The 14858-nt window shown below is 50.7% G+C and overlaps 2 protein-coding genes across 2 annotated transcripts in view; one reads left to right on the forward strand and one right to left on the reverse strand.

The window, feature by feature from the left end:
* Positions 1 to 10892: 10892 nt before the first annotated feature.
* Positions 10893 to 14692, reverse strand: CDCA8 (cell division cycle associated 8). Its single transcript, XM_041479425.1, has 10 exons — positions 14561 to 14692; positions 14347 to 14475; positions 14064 to 14104; positions 13499 to 13574; positions 13039 to 13169; positions 12717 to 12790; positions 12321 to 12419; positions 12034 to 12160; positions 11412 to 11498; positions 10893 to 11084 (listed from the first exon to the last, which is right to left on the reverse strand). The coding sequence occupies exons 1-10, from the start codon at positions 14640 to 14642 to the stop codon at positions 11028 to 11030; spliced, it is 903 nt and encodes a 300-aa protein (XP_041335359.1). The 5' UTR covers positions 14643 to 14692; the 3' UTR covers positions 10893 to 11027.
* Positions 14693 to 14770: 78 nt separating this feature from the next.
* CUNH1orf109 (chromosome unknown C1orf109 homolog) overlaps positions 14771 to 14858 on the forward strand; it is a 2071-nt gene continuing 1983 nt past the window's right edge. Inside the window, 1 exon segment of the mRNA XM_041479449.1 lies at positions 14771 to 14858. This exon segment is cut by the window's right edge and continues 322 nt beyond it. Within this exon segment, the coding sequence (XP_041335383.1) occupies positions 14771 to 14858 (88 nt within the window).

Below are 14858 nucleotides of genomic sequence, written 5' to 3' on the forward strand. Positions count from 1 at the left end.
TCCCTTCTGCTCCATGAGCTACTTCACTGAGTTTTGACACCTCAGTTGGTGAACAAAACCAAATATTCTCCAGTAAAGCACAGAGGAAATGGTGCTGGCTGCATCCATGCAATCCACATTGTTTTGTGAGCATGCTGCTGCCTGCCTCACAAGCTGGCAGCTCCCAGAGCTGCAGCCTGATCCCTGAGAAGACATAAATAGCATATTAATAATACAATTTTCCTTGAAGTTAGTTAATTAAATGGGTATTTGCAGCTCTGTATGGAGTTTTGTAAGGCTTTATTGTGATCTGTAAATGTCTCAAGTGAATTATTAATGCTGAAAGGCAAAGATTTACACAGGGGATGAAGGCTGTGGGAGATGCTCAGAGTCTGGTTGGAAATGTGCTCCAGTCAGACCCTCCTGTCAGCTGCTCTGAGAGGCTGAGGAGGTGAATGAGGATTGAGTGAAGGGCCCTTGGGGCTGGCAGGGTGACCACTCTGCCCAGGAGGTGCTGCATGTGCTCTGGGCAGTTTGTTGCTCTCTGAGGAAAACAAGACCTCTCCTTCCTGCCCCCTCTGCAGCTCAAACCATGCTCCCTCCCCAGTCTCTTGGTTAGTGTTTTTAACAGAAGTCATTTCTCTAAGTCTGGCCCATTCCAGTCAGGTTGGTCACTTGCCATCCCACTGTTTCCCAGCCTGAAGAGCAATAGCAGTGAACCAAGCCCTGCATTTAGTGAAATGCCTGATCCCAAGGATCAAGTGCAATTTGTGTGCTCTCTGTGTTTACATTTTATCTCTAGAGAAAGTATATTACAGGTCTCTAGGCAGGGGGTTGAACCAGCTTGATTCTGGATCTTCTCTCCCCCCGTGCTCGTGCTGTCTGTTGGGATGCAGGAGCCGTGCTGGGAAGCTGCTGCTGGAGGAGCTGGCTCCAGGCTGCTTCACCTGCTCTCAAGGAGGTCTGGAGACATCTAGGGCATGGTGATGGGGTGGCAGTGTGCCTCAGTTTGGAAAGCAAACTTGGCCATGGGCAGGCAGAGCCGTGTTCCCTCGAGTCCCCCAGAACAGACCCTGCCTCCAGAACACGGAACGTGAGAGGGGGCCAGCTCTGGGTGCCACTTGTGGCCACTGGAATCTGCTTTTCTGTGCCTCTGGATGTGCCCAGCTGGAAAGGGATATACCTCAGCACAGTTACCTGTGGCCATGGCTGTTTCCCTGGGCTCAGTGGCCAGGGCTGGCTCCTGGGGGAAGTAGCTGTGGCTGTGTGGAGGGGTCCCACAGGAGCTGAGCTCTGGGATGGGCTCTGACCCAGCAGAAACAGGAGTCATCAGCTTTCCTGGCCTCTCCTATGAGAAGGAAAGGAAAGCCCCCCATGGAAGCAGCCTTCTAGCCCAGCTTTTTGCAAGAATAAACACTTTTAATTGAGCTCCTCACCAACACGAGATAACAAAATTCATAGATTAAGCTATTAAATTGTTGTTATGATATTAAAATTAACTCGCATCCTCTCAGCTTCTCTCCTTGGGGAAGTAGTATAATTAAATTAATCAGCAATGCTGCTTTGCAGCTGCAAGGGAAATGCCTCAAAATGACCCTGATTTTCCCCATCCAGCCCCTGGCAGGTCATGAGGCTCTTGCCTTCTCCACGGGCTGGGACAGCCCCAGCCCTGTTGGAGCAGCATCTGCAACACTCCCCTCCCAAGAAACCAAATGGGAATCAAGTTGGTTCATCTCCAGATGCTTTTATATTCATTAGCCACATCTTCAGTACTGTAAATACACACTTGAGAAGTCAATATATATTTTTATAAGTTTGAGACAAATGTAATATAATATTATAAGGGACTCTGTGTGCATCTCATGTTTGAACTATAGTCAGACATCTCCAGGGAATCTCAGTTGGTTTGGAATATTTATTAATAATGATAATAATAATAATAATAGTTACTATAAATGCTAATAAAAATCTATTGACTTTTTTTAAATTTTTGTATTTATTGAACCACGGTTGAAGCTGGCAATAAAGAGATATCTAAATACCTGAGTAAAACCAACCAGTAATCCTGCCCTGGTTTGTCTGTGTGGGTCATTTCAGTGTTCTGGGGGAAAATACCACTTTATCAAAGGTGGCATGTGGTGAGTAAGGGACAGTTTTAGTAGCATCAAGGTGTGAAATGATGCCTTTTTCTGTTAAATGCCATCTGTGCTAAGGTGGGCTGACATCTCTAGAGGAGCTGGAGGGGTGGTTTCTTGCTACTGACACTTTGTGGGGAGGAAAAAGCACCTGCTTTTCTTGGCTGGTGCATGTTGTGGTGTCAGAAAGGTGCATGGCCTGGCCTGTGGGCCAGGGGCTGTTCAGGGAATCCCTCCCACAGCCCTGGGAGCAGAGAGCCTTGGACAGGCTGGCACTGTGGAGTGTCAGTGCAGTGTGACACCAGGAGTGTCAGTCTGACACAGGGGCTGGCCTGTGAGGGTGGGGATGTCGCTGAGCAGAGGGAAAATGCTGCACTCAAGGCACATAATTCATTGTTTTATTGTACTGGCTGGCCAAGGGGTGCCATGGTGAGACAGATGTGGGGATTTGTGGCCCAGCTGAGGCACAGCTGGATGACCCTGGAGCAGTGCAGGGTGACTCTGCACAGGGCTGGGTGGCACTGGCACAGGGCTGGGTGACACTGGCACAGGGCTGGGTGACAGGCACAGGGCAGTGTGACACTGGAGCAGTGCAGTGTGACACTGGTACAGGGCTGGGTGACACTGGCACAGGGCAGTGTGACACTGGTACAGGGCTGGGTGACACTGGCACAGGGCTGGGTGACACTGGCACAGGGCAGTGTGACTGTCACAGGGCAGTGTGACACTGTCACAGGGCTGGGTGACACTGGCACAGGGCTGGGTGACAGTGGCCCAGCCAGCAGCACCCACCGTGGGTGACCTCAGCTGCCCCTGCACTTGTGGCGTGCCACTTGGAGCGGGGCCATGTGCACAGCAGCAAGAGCTGCCTGGGAGGCACAGGAGCCACTGAATTACACAATTCTAAATAACCTCAGCCTTTTTATCTTCCTGAGGCTGACAAGCACCTTCAGCATCAGACAAAGAGCAGCTGTTATCGCTGGGCACAGCAGCTCCTCCTGGGCAGCTGCCACCCCTGGAGGGACACAGACAAAAGCAGAGGAGCTGTGCTCTGCCAGCAGGTCCAGGTGTGTCCCAGAGCCACTGTCACAGCATGGCAAGAAGCCCATGGAAGCCCATGGAAGCTAGAGATTCCTTTTTTCTGCCACCTCCAGAGCCCCAATAGCAGGAGCAAAGGGGGATGAGGAGAGACATGAGGTTGTTCAGAGGTTTCTGGAGTTTCTGTAACAATGGAGGGCACTTACAAGCTGTTCTCCCTAGGCACCTGCTCCCACACCATATTTTTTAAGGATAATGTCCGACATAGAGGATGTCAGTAATTACAAAGTCATTTTAATGAGCTCTGGTTTACTGACAGACCAGACTTTCAGGAGTCAGTGGTGCCGGGAGGAGCGTTGCACCAGTGCTCACAGAACTCTGGAAAGCAGTCACTTTGGGTGGTGCTGCACAGCTGCCAGGGTGGCACTGGTGCAGTGCCAGGGTCATCCCCCTCCTGCTCTGCTGCTGGGCACCTCCTTGGGTGCTGTGGCAAACCCCTGGCACCTGCAGCACGTGGGGAGCTACCCTTGCTGTGCCCTGCGTGGGGGGAGCCCAGCTCTCTGCTGGGTGTGCAGCCACAAACATTTCATTAACTCCCTCAGTACTGAAATTCCATAATGGGGCTGAAATAAAGCAGCAGCATCACATCCCTGTGGGAGCCCTCAATCATCTGCTCCAGAGGCACCCAGGGAAGTGTTTGGAAAAGAACTTGGAACTGGGCAATTCAGGTTTTTCTTGCAAATCCCTCCTGTGTAATGAAGCCTGTTCCTGGTGGCATGCTCCCAGGGCAATGTTGTGTCTCCATTTGCTGGAGCTTGATGCAGCCCAGGTGTGATGAGGCAGTGATGGCTCAGGTTTTAGCTTTTGTGTTTTTCAGATTCTGTGCTGCTTTAGTGTGTGGGTCTGGGCTTCACATCAGGGGATGGTGAGCTCTGCACAGAGCAGGGAGACAAAACAATTCCTGCTCCAGCTGGGGACCAAGGACAAATGATCCAAATCTCAGGCCCAAACAATGTGGGCTGAAGAGAGAAAAACAAGAAAGATGGGACTGCAGGGGCTAAAGCTGGAATTGGACAATGAACTGCAATTTGCAAATGGAGCAGAACTTATAAAAGTGAGAGACCCCGTGAGCGCTCGTGCATTTTGTGCCCATTTTGGTTCATCTTGGGTGCAGCCCTGGCTGGGCTCTTGTGCTGCCCAAGGTGGATCCATTGAGGCCTTTTAATAAATCCTTATTTATTCTTGAACTCTGTCTGGTCTCTGCTCTAGCTCAGGCTCCCCAAGGCATCAGCAGCAGTGGGGCAGCAAGCAGTGCTGCCAGGCCTGTCTGGCTCATGAAGGTCCCTGCAGGGCCAGGGACTCCTGGAGTCCTGAGCAGGAGGTGGTGGGGCTGTCCCCTCAGGCAGCCCCAGGGGTGGCACTCAGCCCTGGGGGTTTATGCTGTTAAATATTTTTATGTGAATTCTATCAGACACTAGGAGGCAAAAAGATTAAGAGGGCAATGAAGAAGATTTTTGTGAGATTTAGGTGTTCCTGGGTGATGGCAATTTTGTGTTGGGTAAATGGCTGTTGTGACTGTAAATACAGTCTGCCAGGGTAATGGAATGTACATCAGGAATGCTGTACACCCCTGGGGAAAAACAGGGACTTCAGAAATGATGAGAGTTTCCCTGAGCTGGTTAAAATCGTTGTTAGAAATGTTGTCCCTCCTGAGGAGAGCTGTGGGGCACACACTGTCTCACAGCAATGCACACATCCCTGTGTTGCCTCAGGGGATAAGGGATGTGTTAGGTATCACATCACACTGCCTCAAAATGAGAAGTGGCACAATGAATCGAACTCCCCAAAATAAAACTTTCTTCCAGAAATAAGCTTGTCACTGCCAATTTAAACTCTTGCCAAAGAGGTGTGATTTGAGACATGCTCCTCTTGCCAGTGACTTACAGAAGTGGGTGTGTTTAATCACTATTTCTGATAGCAAGAGTCTAAAGGGAGGTGTTTCTATTCAAAGGTCCAACATGAAACCCAGAACCTAAATGCAGCTCTGACACAGCACAGCTGGGAGGAGAGAGCACAAAGCACAGTGCACTCATGGCACTGAAGGAAAAGGAGCCTTTCCTCCATTCCCACTTCCCCAACACCACGATGGTGACACAGGGGGACTCTGGGCAGGACTGCTGCCCACCCAGCCAGAGCACTGGCCCCTGCACCTCACCACCCTGAGGGGCTTTAAGGGGTACTTAGAGACAAAACCTTACAAAACTCTGCAGGGAGGGAGGGGATCCTTCCTGGTTGACAAACTGTGAGAAAGGCATCAGAGTGCCAGCCTGGGGAAGGGCCTTTGTCTGGAGAAAGCCCCGGTGTGCCATGCATGGGCACTAATCCCAGGGGCTCCCTCACTCCCTCACCAGGGCATGGCGTGGTGACATGCTCCTGGGCTGCTCTGCTGCAAAGACAAAGCCCTGCCATGGCCCCAGTGCAGCTCAGGCAGGTGCCACCAGCCCTGCTCAGGGAACCCACACAGGCACAGCTGGTGGCTGTGGGACCCTTCAAGGCTGAGCCCAGCAGGGGCTCTGTCACCGCCTTGAGGAATGTTTCAAACAGGTCATTTATTTTCATTACACTTGTACCAATATCTCTGTCCCAGTGTTCCTGATGCAGGTCGACAGCAGTCCTCAGGAATGCTTTAATTGTGTTTTCTTGGCTTTGCACAGCTCTTATCTAATGCCTTCTGGCTTCATTAGATTAGACACCTCTTGTCCCGAGGATGTTGTCATGTTTTCAAATGGCTTCAATCAGCACCTCCCAGGCTCTGCCTATTTCAGGATACAATAAAGCTAAACCTCATCCAGGCTGGTGAGTAATGGAGGTGTATCTCCCACCCCCGTGCAGCCTGGCTTTAAATTTGCCTGGCTGACATCCTGTAGCTGCAGGCAGAATACAATTAAACCTCTTGTCTTTCAGGCATCGTCCACGCTTACACACAGCTCGGGAGGAAGAGCTCAGCAACAGCAACTGGGTTTCTAATGATCTTGTCATCCAGAACAGCAGAGAGAGATAAATGAAAGCGTGAGGAAACAGCCAAGATCAAACCCAGCTCTCCAGATGTCCAGGGCATGGCAGGTTGCAGGCTGGCTGCGCTCATCTCCTCAGACCCACGCTGGCACAGCTCCTGGTCACAGGGACGTGTCCTCTTAGTGCCAGGGAATGAAATGCAGAGGGACACAGCCTGAGCCCACCCAGCCCCAGTGCTGGGGGCTTCTCTCGGGAGCATCTGCAGGCTTGACTGCTCATAATCCTCCTTCTGCAGGAGCTTTCTTCCCCGTGGGGTCCCAGATCCTTCACCAGCCTGTGTCCCCACCACCCAGCTGCAAAGTGTCCACAGGCTCAGGCAGGAAACCGAGGTGGGAAGGGCCCAGCCAGACCCCAGGCTGGGGGCAGAGACCCCCAGCTGCACCCTGGGCTGATGGCTCCAGGACTGTCCCTGCACTGTGTGTCCCTCCTGGAGCCCAGCACAGCAGTCCCTAGCACAGCAGTGCCAGGCAAGGGCTCCCCTTCCCACACACTCTCCCTTGGCAGGAGAATTGCCTCAGCCCTATCTTCTTATCATGAGCCACCACAATATCAGCATCGATCCCTTTCACCCCACAGGCAGTATTTTGACTTCTGGAATTTATCTTACCTAGCAAGGGACTCTAAATATATCCCAGACAATTTCCTCTCCTCATTTTTAATAATCTCTTTCAGCCTTAAATTCATTTTTGAAAATATGTATTGGGATGATGGGCTTTTTATCACAGCTGATGGACAATATTCATCACACCTGTGTCCTACTCCTCACAACACACATACACACATTCCTTACAGCAGTCCTGCATCAATTTGAACAGCACTTAATTCATTACAACCCCATCACTGCCTGTGCGTGCTCCCCTCAGCAATGTCACTGGTGATTTGTCACTTGGGTCCCTGTAGGCAGCTCTGGCCCCACCTGGCAGAGCCACTGTCACTCCTTGAGCCATGGGACAGGATGGAATGGCCCCGTTCAAGCACAGCAGGTGTAAAGGGTGCTTCACTGTCCCCACCCTGGAAACCTCCAGAAGGTGGCAGGTGGGAGAGTACCAGCAAAAACCCCTTTTCTGCCCGGGATCTCTTGGCTCACTGGGCACAGCGAGGCTGAGGCAATGTGCTGGGGCTGTGCTGGCACATCCTCCCAACCCTGAGCCCTGGTGAGACCAGAGGGGAGCCATGGGGACAGCACCACGGTGCCTCTCTGGGCCCCCAACTCAGTCAGGGTCCCCAGGACAGCAGCTCCTTTAGAAAAACTTCTCCAGAAAATTCCCATTTTGCTAGACACTGCTACCAGGCCCTCACCCAGACCCTGTTTGGGTGCTGGGCATTCAGGTGCAAGGGAATGGGGCACTCAAGCACAAACCAATGCAGTGCTCAGAGCTGAGCTGCAGCTCCTGATCACTGCTCAGCTCTCCCAACCTCCCCTCACCTGCCCCAGGGCTGAATGTGCACCAGCCTGGAGGTTCCCATTGTGCCAAGGCACAGAAAGGCACAGAAAGGCCTGCTCAGGATTCCCTGGCAGTTGTGACATGGTTTCTGAGTGCTTCCACGTGCTCTTGTCTCTGCACCATGGGCTTTAACTGTGGAGCCATCGTGCTCCAGATCCCTGCCCTGCTCTGGCCCATTTTGATCTACAGGGGCTGCTTGGCCAGACAGAACTCAGTGCTGGCAGCTCTTGGCAGGGTTTCTTTGTCCAGCAGATTCCCATGGAGATGCATTCTGTCCCCTTCCTGAGCACTAATGAAGGAACAAAGACAAAGCAGGAGTGTCTGAGGGGCCTGAGCTGCTGGCTCAGTGCTGCCCTGGCCAGGCCCCCTCTGCCCACACTCCACAGAGGCTTTTCCAACTGCACCTTCCATCTGACATCGATTGCTGCCCTGTAGTGGATGTAATCAGGTTCCTGTGCCTTCATTTGCAGTCAGCAGAGGTTGCAGTCAGCTGCTGAGAGAGAAGGACTCCTCAGATCCCATCAATCAATTCCATCAGGATCCAGCTTCCTGGGCTCCCAGGCCACAAGGTCACCCTCTGTGGAGATCAGCTTTCCAGCTGAAGCAGAGCCCTGCTCCTGCTCCTCTCCCAGCACAGCCCCAGCTCTGCTGCAGGGAGAGGCACAGACCTGCAAGCTGCCATTGGGCACTGACCCTTCCCTCCTGCGTCAGGGCTCTCCAACTATTTCAGGGATAAGTGGGAAGAAAAATCACAACCTTTTTATTTTGGGAAAGACTGAAATACACAGGAACATCTGACAGCATCAGAGGCAGAGCTTTCCCCCAGGGCACTGTGTTCATTTTGGCACTGGAATCAGGTCCCAGTCCTGCTCAGGACTCAGCAAGAGCAGCTGAGACCTTATTGACATCTCCAGCTACTACCCCCAGAGCAAAAGAATTAAATTCAAATTGTGTATGAAGCCTGTGGGGTGCCCTGCTCAGCACAGCTCTGAACTCTGCACCATCAGCAGGGTTTGTACTTTATAGGGACGATTGACCCAGAATTATTGATCTTTCCCTGGAAAGCTGCTCTGGGCTGGTGTGACCCTGACCTGGTGCAGCAGCAGAGCACTGAGCCCTGACAGGAACTAGAGCTGCAGAATCTTCTCCTGGAGAGATAAGGGGGGGTGTCTGGGGTTTTGGTGTCTGTGTGCAATGCTAAAATTAGCAATTCTGTCTAATCCTGCTTTTTGGTGTAATAATGCTTCTGGCTGAGGGGAGTGTAAAGCTCAGTGGCTTGTGGGCAGTAATTTTTGGAGATAGACAATTTATTCCCTGCTCTCACCAGAGACAAGGCTGAAATCACTCTGAAGCTGCACCCTGTAGGTTTTGCTTCCTCCCACTGGATTTTAAGAGGACATTTCTGCTTTCTCCAGCTCTGGTGACAGCCAAGCAGTGCCCCCTCCCCAGTTCCACAGCCAGGCCCAGCCACAACAGTTTCCCTATTATCTCACTGCAAACAAAATTCACAGCCAACATGGATTAGAGGTGCAGCTCAGCTGAGAGAGAAATCCAGCCTTTAGGAAGCTCCCATCTGTGAATAAATTGGATACAGTGCTTTTGGTCTCCTGAGAGGCTCAAACCTTCAGCTGTGAAAGCCAGGAGACATCCAGCCACCCAGACTCAAGGAATCCTTGACATACACCTGGGAGGTGTGGATGCACCTTCCAGAGATGCATTTCACCTCACCTTTGAAGGTACAGCTCCCCAGTCACTGATTTAGAAAAGGGAGAAGTCTCATGAATTCAGTGATGCTAAGGAATATTTTCCTCCTTATGCTTTCAAGCTAACCCAGGAAACACAGATTTTTGGTGGAATTACACAGGGCAGGAGAGAGAGCTGCGTGTGTTGTCCTGCACCTTCAAATCAAGAACTCCTGCATGAAAAATTTGCCTGGAGATGGCTCTAATTTGTTCCAAACCATCATCCCTTCTGTCAGCAAGCAGGGAATTGTTATCTATTTATGTCTTACTCTGCCATTGAATCCATGGCCACACCTGGAAGATGTTGAGGATGACAAACCCAGCAGTGCATCTCTGCTGGGAGCTGCTGGTCAGGAGCTCAGAGCCAGCTCAGGAGCTTCACTGGCTCATTATTTCTCCAGATCAATAGCTTCACATCTCCATTAACAATTTGGGCAGAAACGTGGAGTTCTCACAGCACAGCTCAGCACACGCCGAGCTCCCCAGGCCACAGGAAGCCCTGCCTGAAGCAGGGCTGAGCTCTGACACAGCAGCAATGCTTTTTCCCTGCCAGGCTGCAGCTACCCAGTCCTGGGGAAACAGCCACATGCTTGTTCCCTGTGCTGCTGGCTGCTCTCCCTCTGCAGCCTGCTCTCTACTAAGGGAAAAAACCTCTTCCAAAAGAGCTTTGGTTCAGAGCAGGAGCTCTGATTGTAAAGGTTACAGCTAGAGCTTTTAAAGCACAGTGTTAATTTAAAAGAATTCTCTAGGTAGGCTAAAAGTTCTAGTTAATTTTGTTTTCCTGGTAATGGTGTAGTTAAAGCAGAATCTCAACTTACACATCCATAAGCACATCCATTTTTTATTAATAGCTCAACTAATTGATGTCTTTAACTAATTAATATGTGCACAGCAGAGCAAGGCAGGTGTATGTGTAGCTGAGTGGGATATGTTATTGCCACCTGCAGTTAGGACTTAGAATCTGCTAAAACCTCTCAAAGAGTTTTCCAAATCAATGGTATATACATGAGGTCATCCATACAATAAAATGCTTGCTCTGCAAAGGAAATTCATTATAAATGCTGTTCTATAAGCTTTCTCCCGTGCCACACCCTGCACCAAAGAGCTCTGATTACAGCTTGTCTCCATTTTAGTCATGCTCCAGGCCTGGTTTTGCCAAAAGCAGAACTTTTCAAATACAGAAAAGTCTCAACATCCTTGTCTATAGCCCTATAAAGAGGCTTAAATCAAGGACAAAGAGGCATCTTTGGAAAGGACAGTGCAACAGCTTACAAAGAAACAGGCTTTTTTCTAGAAAAAGAAAATTCTAGACAAAGTTAGAGAGAGAAGCAGAGTTCTTTACTCTGAACATGGCTCTTAACGTGCCAATCATCAGGCTTTCTGCCCACCTGCTAATCTGCAAGCCCAAGAGAACATACTCATGGTTTCAACCTTAAAGGACATAAAGTATGGAATGTTTTTTCTCTCCAACTGAATTTTATTTCTCTTCAAAGTTCAATTTATTTTGATCCCATTATATATCACAGGTAGAATAACTAGTTTTTAGCTTTCGTTCTGTAGATGAATAAAATGAATATACAAATTAAAACAAGAACTACAGAGGGATGTCTTGCTCACTGACTTCCCTCTTGGGGCATTTTTGCCTCGTTGCAAGCCTGTGTGAGACAAACCTGAAAGGAAAGAGAAATCCATCAGTATTCAGAGATACTGGTACAGCCCACAGCCACCTGCAGCTCCAGCCTAAAGCACAACTTTGTTTTTCAGAGCAGTGACAACAGCTCTTTTCCCCACTGTGTATTGAGGCAGATGTGATGTAAAGCTCCTGCTTCTCCCTTCCCTGCTCTGAGCTGCTTCTTCACCTCTGACATCAGCCAAAATTCAAGACAAGGGGTCAGGGGGAAATGAGGAGTTTCTATTGCAGCTCAACAGTCCCCTGACTGGTGACAGAGGGACAGCACTGCCTTACAGCTATGGCTGACAAAAACACCCAGACTTACTGACAGCTTCTGCATGAGCCCTTGGGCCTTGGGGTTCAGCTGAAGAAAATTCTTCTTGGTCAGATCCTTTTCTGTCAAACGTATGCTCTGTGGAAACAAACCCAAATCTCAGGTTTTCTGTCTGGCCAGCTGCAGCAGCTGGAGACAGTAAAAAAGTTAAGTAAAATAAAAGAGATTAAGATCTAAGTATAGACAGGCAGAGAACTACATTCAGCTGGAACAGCAGCTCATCTCACACCTTTCCTGCAGCACATTAATGCATTACTGGCTGTGGTGGTTTTAAATAGCTTGATTTGTGGTGAGGGGGGATAAAGCCAGTGAGTGAATGATTTTCTTTGTGGATGCACTGGCATTCAGCCAGCATCAAACCCACTACATTGACACTACTGCTGATTTAAGTGCTTTAAAGTGAATGCACAGTGAAACATCCTCTTGTTCTGTTTCAAACAGCTTGAGCAGGCCCCACTTCTGGCTAAGAGTCTCAAGGTTTGTTTTCAGCTCAATCAACCCCTCGGATAAACTGCAGTGGCACAGCTAAAGAGACAAGAGTGGATGAACTGAAGGAGGTAAAGCACCAAGAGGTGCCTGTGCACCCCTGAGCAGGTGAAGGGTCAGGAGTTACCTCTCCTCCCCCGAGGGGCAGGGTGAGGATGACGTCCTCGGGGTCGGCCAGGGGGCTGCCCTTGGCAGAGAAGGTGTAAACGCGCTCGTTGAGGGCAGGCGTGCGCAGGCCCGGCGTCTTGAACACCCTGCAACGACCAGATATCAGTGAGTGGCATTTGCTCACAGCACTTCCACTCCAAGTCTCTCATTTCAGGTCCAAAGAGCCTCGAAAGGCTGTGTTGTAAAGGTGTAAAGCAGAGGATCAGAGATAGAAGGGTAATGTATTTATTGTCTCAGTTAACAAACCTGGGATCAAATCTGGGTGTAACCATGGATGTGCTTCCCCGAGCACACATGTCAACCATTCTGCCAGTAGCTGGAGTGATGAAACTGTTTTTGCTTGATCTGTTAAAGGGAAATAAACATCTGCACGTAACATCACCTTTAACAAGTGCACAGGCACTTGTCAAAGGCTTGAAGAAGGTGACCACCACTATAACTAACCAGTGACCCCAAAACTGGGGACAGCTTGTTGTCACAGGACAGGCAGCTGCCCATCTTTCATTCACATCAATTTTGCCCTGTAGTGTGGCACAACTCCCCCCCACCACCACTGAAACAAAGCCCATCCCACCAAAGAGATATTTATATTTGCACTCTGACTCTCCATTTCTAGAGAGGAGACAGAGACATCCCCCTTACCTCTTGCTCCTGCCCTTCACAGTTGCTGAGGGGGGTCTTCTGGCCATGGGTGGCTTTTTGGTGGATGCCTTCACCTGAAGCACACATCACACACCAGATCAGTTACTGCCCTCTCCGGGACAGCTGAGGTTTCCACACAAAATGCTCAGTCCCTTTCCATGGCACAAGAGCCCAGAACAAACACCACTGAAGCCTTTGGGACCCTCTCCCATTGCTAGACTGTGTGTAGTCTCCCTCAGAGCATCCTGGAGAGCCCAAGTCACCAGCTCAGTCAGGAATTCCTGTCCTGAGGATAATGTCATCCCAGAGAACAGCTGCTCACCTTGGCAGTCCTTGCATCCCCATTCTCAGCCTCTGAAGGACACTGGCTGGCAAGTCGAGATCTCTTCTGCAGTGGAAGTGATGGAGGCTCTGCTTCCTCATCAGCTTCAACACTCCTTTTGATCTTACTCACTAGAAAGAGAAAGTGTTACCTTAGTAAATAATAACTTTAAATTATTATTTAGTAGGGAAGAAAAATAGCTACAAGCAGTTTTGGCAACAATTTGCTTCAGAAATCCAAATTCCAATGCAATCCTAATGGTTGCCAGAGCACTACTTTTGATTATTTTGAATGTTTGAATGAAATTAATTAGAGGTACAGCAGGTACTAGGGATAAAAGTAGATTTATTTTCCTGATTTAAACATACTGAGGGATGTGAGCAAGAACTGAATTATTATTCACCTTAAGTAACCACAACATGCTTCCACCTCACCAATGATGCCACAAGCTTAAACTCACCTTTCTCAGCAACATCCAACAGGGGATCGATGACTTCTGCGCTTAGCCTGCGGATTTTTGTTATTTCCACGTCTGCCTAAAATTAAAAACATTTGTGGCACCACTGGGATTGTTGGCAGCCCAGCGTTCATGTAAAAGTTGTAGGGCAAACCCCCAATAGTTTTACAGCCAGATGAGCTCCACATTTGCTGTTGTGCTCAAACTGGGCCTTTCCAGCATCTCTGCCTCCCTCAGGACTCAGTGCCTGGTTGGCAGCTGCAGGTGTACCTCTCCTACACCCTGCTGCTCAACCAGCTCAGAAATGCTGTCCTTCACTGGCAAATGCTTGTGCTCTCAGGGATTTGGGAGTTTTGTCTAGCAGATAAGGAAAGATCAACAGGGAGGAGCAGCACCAGGTAAATCCCACCTCTGATACAAGGTGCCTCTCTTATTGTTGCATTTTAAAGAAACATTTGTGAAAACATCGATGTAACTGTTTCTCTTGTAACGCTCCAGCACTCCATTTCAGTGTGAGGAGCAGAGTGGGATGGCTCCAGAGAGCTTTATGTTTGTGCTGGAAACCTACCTTAGCCACATCCTCTGGCGCCTTTTCACTTCTTGCTAGAGCTAGAAAGAAAACGGATCAGATACATCAGAAATGTCAGGGACGCTCACACAGCACAGCAGGGCTGTCACCACGGGGGTGCAAAACCCAGCACAAACCAGCCTAGGGAACAGAAGCATCAGGCCCGTGGGATCGTTCCCTGAGGATTACGGGTAGGGTAGATCCCACTCCTCCGGGGTTTATTATTATTTTTATCCGCGGGGGAAGGGTCCCTCAGCCCAGCACCCCCGGCTCCGCTCCGCACCGAAGAACTCCAGCCAGTTCATCTCGCGGATCTCCGGCGGCAGCCGCAGGATGGCCATGTCGTACATGTGCTCCACTTCTTGCACCATGCGCTCCCCGTCCGCCTCGATCCGCTTCAGCCGCCGCTGCACTGCGGGAGACGCGGCGTCAGCCCTGCCCGCGGCCCGGGGCCTCTCCTCTCCCCTCCCCGCGCTCCCCTCCTTCCCCCATCCTACCTTCTCTGTCGAAGTCCTGGAGGAAGGCCTCCATTTTGCGGCGGCGGGCGCTGGCGCTGCCCTTTTTCCTGCCGGGGGCCATGGCGGGCTCTGTGCGCGGCGGGCTCTGAGGGCTCGCACCTTCAAACGCAACCGCCGCCCCAGCCGCCCAATGGCGGCGCGGCGCGGCCCGATGACGCGCGGCAGCGGCGCCGGGAGGTGACGGTGATGATGGCGGCGATGATGGCGGCGCCCGTGGCCGCGCTCCGGGCCTGGGCGGAGGCGGCGGCGCGGGCAGAGGCGGCGGCTCGGGCGGCTC

The sequence above is a fragment of the Pyrgilauda ruficollis genome, unplaced genomic scaffold (assembly GCF_017590135.1).
Source record: "Pyrgilauda ruficollis isolate IOZ18807 unplaced genomic scaffold, ASM1759013v1 scaffold48, whole genome shotgun sequence".
NCBI classification, from domain to species: domain Eukaryota; kingdom Metazoa; phylum Chordata; class Aves; order Passeriformes; family Passeridae; genus Pyrgilauda; species Pyrgilauda ruficollis.